Source organism: Sciurus vulgaris, assembly GCF_902686455.1.
Source record: "Sciurus vulgaris genome assembly, chromosome: 6".
Classification (NCBI taxonomy): domain Eukaryota; kingdom Metazoa; phylum Chordata; class Mammalia; order Rodentia; family Sciuridae; genus Sciurus; species Sciurus vulgaris.
The window spans coordinates 37163880-37174440 of NC_136466.1; the positions used below are offsets into that span (position 1 = coordinate 37163880).

General features: G+C 41.2%; 1 protein-coding gene across 1 annotated transcript; it reads right to left on the bottom strand.

Moving 5' to 3' along the window:
- Nucleotides 1-1251: 1251 nt before the first annotated feature.
- LOC306663732 (nucleotide triphosphate diphosphatase NUDT15) lies at nt 1252-1929 on the bottom strand (the record flags this gene model as incomplete). The annotated part of the gene is made up of 1 exon (XM_079144285.1): nt 1252-1929. One exon carries the CDS (start codon nt 1927-1929, stop codon nt 1432-1434), a length of 498 nt encoding a protein of 165 aa, XP_079000411.1. The 3' UTR covers nt 1252-1431.
- Between the last annotated feature and the right edge of the window lie 8632 nt (nt 1930-10561).

Here is a 10561-nt window from a genome sequence, read left to right on the forward strand (position 1 = left end):
AAGAGAAATACAGGATTTCACATAAGTGGGCTCATAAAGGATATAATCTTATGGTCTAATCCGGAAGTTCTCAAATTTTTTGGGTTTTGGATCCATTTATACTTTTAACAATTACAAAGAGATTTTGTTTTTGTACAATTTTTTTTTGTTTTGTAGGCTCTCTATTGAACTGAAACACTTCCATTGCACCTACCCCATCTAGAGATACTTATTATATTAAGAAGAAAAACAAAAAATGTTTGAATTTTTATTAATCATTTTCAAAGAAAAATCTAACATACATTAACATAATGTTTTTGAAAAATAACTTTTTCTAAAACAAAAAATTTATAAGTGAGAAGTGTCACACATTTCTGCAAATACCGTTAATATCTGACTTCATATTAAAAAGCAGGATTCTCATATCTGCATTAGCATTCAGTCTGTTACAACGTCACACCTCAAGCAACCTCTGCAAAATTCCACCATAGGCTCGTGAAAGAATGAAAGTGAAAAAGTTAAATGATATCTTAGTATTTTAACAATAGCTTTGGCCTTGAATACCCTGAAATTTCCTCTTGAGGACCCACCTAGACCGCACTTTGAGAGCCACTGCCCTAAAGTACTCTCATTTTACACATAAGCCTACTGGATCTCAGGCAGAGAAAGTGAGAAACTCAGAGTGACCTGCCTGTTAATGGCAGGATACAGATCTTAGATGCGTGGTCTCACTTCTCTTAGTTTAGGTTCTCAATCAGAAACCTGAGAATACGCCTTATTGGCCTATCCTGTTCTCTAGTTATAATATAATTCTCACAATATATTACCAAAAATTTTTTGAATGCAAAAGGAAAATCAACAAACATGATGAAATCTGCAACAGATATTGGAATTGGAATTATACCTGAATTTGAACTGAAACACTTGTAAGGCAAGTTCCACTGTAACTACCCCATGCAAATTGTAATGACAAACCACACGGTAAATATCACAGATAAATATGGAAAGATTAACCACAATATCCCTATTTATCCTCTATTCTGTGTCTGAAATACATTTCAATGATCTATTCAGAAAGATTTTTCTCAAGGGTGGTAGGTATTACACCTGAACTTGAACTGAAATATTTGTAAGGCAAGTTCCACTGTAACTACTCCATGCAAATTGTAATGACAAACCACACAGTAAATATCACAGATAAATATGGAAAGATTAACCACAATATTCCTATTTATCCTATATTCTGTGTCTGAAATACATTTCAATGACCTATTCAGAAAGATTTTCTCAAGGGCGGTAGGTATTTAAGAGAATGCAAATAAATTGGCAACATATGGAACTTTTTTTTTTTTAGATAAAATGGAGTTGTTCTGAAATGTAGATATTTTACATTCCCTAACTAGACCTTATTTTTGTCTTTTAAAAAATAAAATCAAGGCGTCTTCTTGGCACCTAGAGATTATTTCCCTTATATCCTACCAGATGGTTCAGATCTTCTTTAAATGGATCATAGCCTTGCTCTTTTAAACATCGGAGTGCCCAGAAGAGCTGGTCTACTGGAGGAAATTCTTCCCAAGGAACCCATTCCCAACTTTCATTTTTTTCAGATTCTACATTCTTTGGTTCCGAATCATGAGTCAAATCTACTTCTCCTTTCATTAATATGGTGACATAATGGTAATTCTCTTTCTCAGTGAAAGAATTCACCACCGAGGCAAAGCGGACATTTTTCAGGTGAAGAGCTGCTTCTTCCCAGGTTTCTCTTTGCGCACATTCTTCCCAGGTCTCACCCAACTCCAGATGACCCCCCGGAAGCTGAAAACTGCCGCCTCCAAAGGACCCTTTCCTCTTCCCCAGGAGGACGCAACGAGGATGCTCGTAGCTGGTCACCACCACTCCGACTCCCACCCCGGGCCGCCGCCACCCCAGCGGCTCCGCGCTGGACATCATAGCGCCGGTGGGTCGGCCTGGCCGGGCCGGAAGTCCCGACATACACAATTTAAATAGACCAATTTCAAGTAATGAAATAGAAGAGGTCATCAAAAGGCTACCAACAAAGTCCGGGACCAGATGGGTTCTCAGCCGAGTTCTACAAAACCTTTAAAGAAGACCTCATTCCAATACTTCTCAAAGTATTCCATAAAATAGAAGAGGAGGGAACCCTCCCAAACTCATTCTATGAAGCCAATATCACACTGATACCTAAACCAGACAGAGACACATCGAAGAAAGAAAATTTTAGACCAATATCCTTAATGAACATTGACGCAAAAATTCTCAACAAAATTTTAGCAAATCGCATACAAAAACATATTAAAAAGATAGTGCACCATGATCAAGTGGGTTTCATCCCAGGGATGCAAGGTTGGTTCAACATCAGGATATCAATAAATGTCATTCACCATATCAATAGACTTAAAGTCAAGAATCACATGATTATTTCAATAGATGCAGAAAAAGCATTTGATAAAATACAGCACCCCTTCATGCTCAAAACACTAGAAAAAATAGGGATAGTGGGAACATTCCTTAACATTGTAAAGGCCATTTATGCTAAGCCCATGGCTAATATCATTCTAAATGGTGAAAAATTGAAAGCATTCCCCCTAAAACCTGGAACAAGGCAGGGATGCCCTCTTTCACCACTTCTATTCAATATCGTCCTTGAGCCTCTAGCCAGAGCAATTAGACAGACCAAAGAAATTAAAGGGATACGAATTGGAAAAGAAGAACTCAAACTATTCCGATTTGCTGATGATATGATTATATACTTAGAAGAACCAGGAAAATCCACCAGAAAACTCTTAGAACTCATAAGTGAATTCAGTAAAGTAGCAGGATATAAGATCGATGCACATAAATCTAATGCATTTTTATACATAAGTGATGAATCTTTGGAAAGAACAATCAGGAAAACTACCCCATTCACAATAGCCTCAAAAAAAAAAAAATAACATACTTGGGAATCAATCTCACAAAAGAGGTGAAAGACCTCTACAATGAGAACTATACAACATTAAAGAAAGAAATTAAAGAACACCTTAGAAGATGGAAAGATCTCTCATGTTCTCGGATAGAAAGAATTAATATTGTCAAAATGGCCATACTACCTAAAGTGCTATACAGATTCAATGCAATTCCAATTAAAATTCCAATGACTTACCTTACAAAAATAGAGCAAGCAATCATGAAATTCATCTGGAAGAATAAGAAACCCAGAATACCTAAAGCAATCCTTAGCAGGAAGAGTGAAGCAGGGGGTATTGCAATATCAGATCTTCAACTCTACTACAAAGCAATAGTAACAAAAACAGCATGGCATTGTTACCAAAATAGAAAGGTAGATCAATGGTACAGAATAGAGGACATGGAAAAAAACCCAAATAAATATAATTTTCTCATACTAGACAAAGGTGCCAAAAATATGCAATGGAGAAAAGATAGCCTCTTCAACAAATGGTGCTGGGAAAACTGGAAATCCATATGCAACAGAATGAAATTAAACCCATATCTCTCACCATGCACAAAACTAAACTCAAAATAGATTAAGGACCTTGGAATCAGACCGGAGACCCTGCAAATTATAGAAGAAAAAGTAGGTCCAGATCTTGAACATGTCTGCTCTGGACCAGACTTCCTCAACAGGACTCCCATAGCTCAAGAAATAAGAGCAAGAATCAATAACTGGGATAGATTCAAACTAAAAAGCTTTCTCTCAGCAAAGGAAACTATCAGCAATGCAAAGAGAGAGCTTACAGAGTGGGAGAAAATCTTTGCCACTCATACTTCAGATAGAGCACTAATCTCCAGAATCTATAAAGAACTCAAAAAACTCTACACCAAGAATGCAAATAATCCAATCGACAAATGGGCTAAGGAAATGAATAGACACTTCACAGAAGATCTACAAGCAATCAACAAACATATGGAAAAATGTTCAACATCTCTAGTAATAAGAGAAATGCAAATCAAAACCACCCTAAGATTCCATCTCACCCCAATTAGAATGGCGATTATCAAGAGTACAAGCAACAACAGGTGTTGGCGAGGATGTGGGGAGAAAGGTACACTCATACATTGCTGGTGGGGCTGCAAATTAGTGCAGCCACTCTGGAAAGCAGTGTGGAGATTCCTTAGAAAACTTGGAATGGAACTACCATTTGACCCAGATATCCCACTCCTTGGCCTATACCCAAAGGACTTAAAATCAGCAGACTACAGAGATACAGCCACATCAATGTTCATAGCTGCTCAATTCACAATAGCCAGGTTGTGGAACCAACCTATATCTCCTTCAATTGATGAATGGATAAAGAAACTGTGGTGTATATATATACAATGGAATATTACTCAGCCATAAAGAATGATAAAATTAAGGCATTTACAGGCAAATGGATGAAATTGGAGAATATCATGCTAAGTGAGATAAGCCAATCTCAAAAAACCAAAGGTCAAATGATATCGCTAATAAGTGGATGAGGACACATAATGGGGGAGGGAGGGGTTAGTGTTAGGGTTAGAGTTAGGGTTAGGGAGGGGGGCAAGAGTGGAGGAAGGAAGGACTGTATAAAGGAAAAGAGGGGTGGGAGGGGTGGGGGGAAGGGAAAAATAACAGGATGAATCAAAGAACAATACCCTATGTAAATTTATGATTACACAAATGGTATGCCTTTATGCCATATACAAACAGAGAAACAACATGTATCCCATTTGTTTACAATAAAAAAAAAATATATAGGAAAAGTAGTTTATTTCCAGGCCCCTCCAATAAATACCTGCACAATTGTTGCCGTGGGCGGCGACAGGCAGGCACATCCCTTTCATTATAGATACTGGAGCCATATTTTCAGTGCTGCAGGAGTTTTGGGGGCCCACTTTTTCTACCAAATCCTCTATTGTCAGAGTAAAGGGAAAACCATACCACCCCCTACAAACCCCTCCAATAAGTAACTGTATCAGAAAAATCTGCTTCACTCATTCCTTTTTGATAATTCGTATGTGTTCCATTTCCCTCCTGGGAAGGGACATCGTAGTCCTCTATTAGAGGAAATAGAGTGCCTGTATTTCCTTCTCACTCACATGCAATGCCACAAGAATCTTCTGGTGTTTCTCTCCTCATGAACTTGCAAGAATATACAACTCAACCTGAGTCTTCATATCCCCTTCCTCCCTCCCTTGTTGACCCCAAGGTCTAGGACACCAACACACCCACTGTAGCAAAATCTCACCTATTCTCATTCACCTGAAGGGCCCAACACTACCCAGTTTAGGCCCAATATCCCCTTCCCCAGAAGAAGCTCTTAGGACTTCAACCAATCATCCAGGACTTAAGGCAGAAAGCCTTCTGCACCCTGCCAACTCACCTTATAACACTCCCATCCTGGCTTTTAAAAAACCTAATGGATCCTATCTTTTGATGTAAGATCTCCACATCATCAACTCAGCAGTGGTCCCCATCTTCCCCATTGTGCCCAATCCTGACACATTGCTTTCTTCTATCCCCTCCTCCATCATATATTTCTCTGTGTTGGATTTGAAGGATGCCTTTTTTACTGTCCCTCTTCATCCTTACTCACAGGATCTCTTTGCCTTCACATGGGCTGACCCTCTAACTCAAGTTTCTTCTAAGCTGACCTGGATAGTTCTCCTACAGGAATTTTGAGACAACCCTTACCTGTTAGGTAAGCCAAACATTGTCTCATGATCTTGCCTCTCTTACTTTTTTTTCCTCCTCTCTCTTACAGTATGTTGATGATCTTCTATGTAGTCCCTCTTTCAAGGATTCCCAAAGATACAGTATTAAGTTTCTAAATTTTTCTGGCAGACAGAGGGTAGAGTCTCTCCAGCAAAGGTACAACTCACCAACTTAGGAGTAAGCCTCTCACCTGAATTTAAAGCTATCACTGTAGAGAGAAAAATCATTATTGCAGAACATGCCCACTCCATTTACAAAGAAAGAAGTTCTTTCCTTTCTAGGGCTAGAAGGATATTTACAATCCTGGATCCCAAATTTTTCCATCCTGGCAGCCCCCTTGTTTGAGGCTTCAAAGGGTGCTACTATTGAACCTCTCCTCAGCCTGGTGGAAGTCCCTTTTTCAGACCCTAAGGAAAGCTTTTTTCAAGCCCCGCCCTACACCTCCCTGACATCACCAGAACCTTCTACCTATTTGTCTCTGAGAAAAGTGGGGTCACTCTAGGGATCTTAGGGCATGTTTGTTCCCATCTTTGACCCACTGGCATACCTATGAAAAAGGATAGACCTCATCATAAGAGACTGTGCACCATGTCTTAGAGTATTGACTCTAGCATTAGTCTTAAACCAGAAATCAAAAAACTCTTTGGGGCTCCCAATGAAGTGATTTTTACCTCATAACCTGTCGAAGCTTCTTACTTATAAGGGTCTGCAAGCTCTATGGTTCTCCGATGGGAGCTCTTTTCTCCATGAAGTGTTCCAATAGTCTGGATATGTCATTGTCTCCCTGGAAAAGATTGCAGAGTCAGAACTACTACCTAACAACACCACCAACCAAGTAATCACCCTCACCCACACATTCACCCTTTCAAAGTGAGAATCTCTCACAGTCTACACTCCAAATATTCTTTTCACATTATACTTTCTCATGGCACTATTTGGAAAGAGAGGGGCCTTCTAACTACAAAAGGGAACTCCATCACCAACTGTAGCTACATCCTAAACCTCCTTGAGTCTATTCACCTTCCAGCAATCATAGGCATTGTACATTGCTGAGCCCATCAGATAGACCAATCATTCATCTCTTCAGACACCAACAAGGCAGATGAGGAGGTTAGAAGAGCAGCCCTCTCATCCACACCAGCCCCCATCATGACTGTCCGTGATCCCTTACCTCCACCACCTCCTAATAGGGAGACACTTTCCTACATCCACCATCTATTCCACCTCAACATTTCTTCACTCTCACAATTTTCTAATACTCATTTGCAGCTATTGTACTATGACGTCTCATTTCTAAAAGAATTCTCCTCCTCATGTGAAATTTGCCTACCCACTAATCCTATAGCCTTCAGATCCCCTACTTTTATAACACACCAGGTCCACTGTGCCATTCCAGAGATAGACTGGCAATTTGGTTTCATTCATATGCCCACAGTAAGAAAATCTACATACATATTTTTCATGGTAGACACCTTCTCAGAATTTGTTGAAGCCATCCCCACTTCCAACCTGAGGGCTCTAACTGTCTGTAAATTCATCCTTCCTGAAATCATTCCTCGCTTTGGAGTGCCTACCTCCTTCCAGTCAGATAATGGACCTGAATTTATCTCCCAAGTTTCTCAACAACTTAGCATTTCCACATTTCCTTTCACCCAAAGTCTTCAGGTATAGAATTAACAAAGTGGACTCTTAAAAATGTCTTAACTAAACTTTCCTTAGAACTTCACCTTGACTGGGTTAAACTTTTGCCTCTTGCTCTTCTGCTTCTTCACTTGTGCCCAAAGAAAGCTGCCAATATATCCCCTTTTGAGCTGATGTACGGTTGTCCCATCCTTCCCTCTGGATTAGTGCCCCTTTTTTCCCCTTTTCCTTCTCATATATTCATTCCTCTCCTAAACCACATTCAGGCATTCCTGTGGGGTTATGCTGACTCCTCCCTGCCTAGACTCCTGTCTGAACCCCTGGCTCAACCTCTTCAAATTGGAGACGAAGTTCTTATCTCTCTTCCTCAGGAGGCTACAGCCCCTCTATCTCCCAAGTGGTAGGGACCCCATTCAGTGATCCTGAATTTACCAACAACTGTCAAGGTGTGAGTTTTACCAGAATGGCTACAAATTTCTCAGATTAGATTCTACTCTCAATCCACAAACTCCTCTCCAGCTTCTAACCCTCAGGCTTCTTCCAACCAATACTTGACCACCCCAGTGGGACCTCTCTTTCTCAAGCTGAAGGTCATCAAGCCCTTCACCCTTCTTTCCTTCCAGAGATCAAGGATCAGAATACTTAGGTACTGGACAACCACACCCAGTCATGAGAACTGAACTGCCAGCTACATTCATACCTCCCCTGCCATTCACCCTGTCTGTCATTTTCCTATCGGATTTTTCCCCAATAAATCTTTCTAGGTGCCAGCCATTTCCTCCCTTACAGATTGCCCATGGGACTGCTAGAAGACTAACTCCTACTGTCCCCAGGGATGTTTTACCCATTTTACATATGTTCAGAGTTGTTGCTCAGAGAATCCCCTCTTAGCACAGATAATCACCACCACACACCACATACTAATTTAACTAACACTCTCGTGGCACAAGGATATTGGACATGCATGAGAGCAGGGTTCTCTCATCTCCTGGATAGCACCCTATACTTTAACAGCTCTTTGACTTTTAAAAGCAACCCCTTGGAGCAGTCAGATATCACCCCAAAATTATCAGCGGCACCTCTCTTCCAATTTGCTTCCAAGTGCATATCTTCCAATGGAAGCCAACCTGTGGGTTCACTACAAAAAAAGGAAGTGTTCTCAGGAAGAGTGCTACTGTCAACCAATCAGGTATTGTTAAAGACAAGATTAAACAGCTGCAGGAGGACTTGGAAAGGAGAAGGAACAATTCTCCCATTTATGTCCCCCACTCCTTATAATTGCCATCATACTGACCTTTACCCTCTGTACATTGAAATGTGCACAAAATCAGATTTAAAAACATTTTTTTTTTCTAATCAGACTATTAATTACCTTGTATTACAGGACTATCATAAAGGAAGAATCAGGGTCTGGCTACAAGTGCACTCCCCAGGGGAACTATCTATTCCCCAATCCTCACCTACTACAATGACATCTCCCTCCCCTGAATCAGCTCTGTGGTCATGCCCAGCAGGACGCAGTTACTGAAGGTGGATCTTTGCCCATATGCCCCCTCAAAGAAATCTTCTTATTAAAAAAAAAAAAAAAAAAAAAAAAACAGGGGGAATGAAGGGAAAATGGGTTAAAAAGACTGCAGTAATTTCTCCCCTGGTATTTCTTGCCTACAGTATTCTGGCTCCCCCACACCATTTTACAGCCTAGATTGCTAGCCTGTAAACTTCCTAGTCAGTCATTGGTCCAGATTGTTAGTAGCCCAGGAAATTCTACTTCTTAAGAATAGCTCCCCTGCCATTCTTTTTCTCTCTCTTTCTCACCCTGAGAGCAGACACTCTGCATGTTCACTTAATAAAGTCTCTTGCACGAGGTTCCACAACCAGAGCGGTTTTCTGAGTGCTTTCAGATACTCCTGCTTCTTTGTGGTTCCCTTCACTTGGTATATCATTTTCCATCCTTTCATTTTCAACCTGTGACTTTCATTGCCTGTAAAGTGCATCCCTTGCAAACAAGACAATGTTGGGTCTTACTTACTTGCATTCTGCCAGCCTGTGTCTTTTAATTGGCTGGTTGAGGCCATTTACATTCCATATTAATGTAAATAAATGTTCATTAATTTCTTCCATTTTGATTTATTTGTAATGTCTAATTTGTTTCTCTTTCTCCCTTTCTTAGCTACCCTTCAAGTATGATTTTTTCATTTGTTGGACCTGGAGAGAATCCCAGAGCCACCAGAAGTGCTGGGCATAGACTCTCTTTGGAACCAGCTGCTCCTATTCAGCTCACATGCCCTGGGGCTTCTGGGCAAGGCAGTACAGGGTAGGAACTTCACAGCAGACAATGTGCAATTGAGAAGGTCATGGTCTTTTGACACCTGTAGCCAGGTCTTCTGCTCTAAAGCAGAATCAATGCCAGATACTCCATGTCAACCTCATGTAATCACTCCTGAGACTAAACTCTCTGAATCAGAGTGTCCACAATCCTGCCACAGTGTTGGTCTCAGGTCCTTAAAGAATCCGAGGTGATCTGAGGTCATGATGGTACTGGTTTGTTCCCCAAGCCCTGAGTTCTCCCTAGGGGCTAATGGCTTACACCAAATGAAACCACAACAATCTGCATGGCTTGCTGACCCCCCACACTGAGCTTAGAGCTGGGGCATAGGCTACAGGGACCTTGAATCAGGTGACAGGCTCACCAAGGGCCACTTCAGACCCAGTACCGAGGGCGCTTCCCATTATAAGCTGTGTCTGAGGCTGGGCATATCTTCTGCCTCCCTGCTGGAGTTAGATTTAGGTAGGGCTGTGCCCTTGTTCTACTGTCAACTTCCAAGTAAGATCTATCTCCTGGGAGGTGAGTTCAGAGGGCACCCACACACAGGTAAGCCCACCCCTCCCCAAAACCAGCTGAGCCCCGTGACTAAAGCCAGGGACCCGAACATCAGCACCTGGCATTCACAGGCAGTGTACTACGGGATGCTTTCTGCACCCACTACCCATGGGCACAAATTGGAATCATGTGACAGTCACTGCTGACTCCCAAAGTGCCCCACTGGTTGGTCCTCATGACCACAGAATCCCCAAGCTCTTGGGGAGGAGTGCATATTGGCAGAAGGCTGAGCTGGTCACTGATTTCTCCCAGGCAGTGAAGTTTGGAAAGTCCCTTTAACCCAAGAAGTGTCTAATTCTGTGAACACAATAAAAACACAAATGACATTATCACAAGGGTTATAGTTATTGCACAATTTAAGTTTT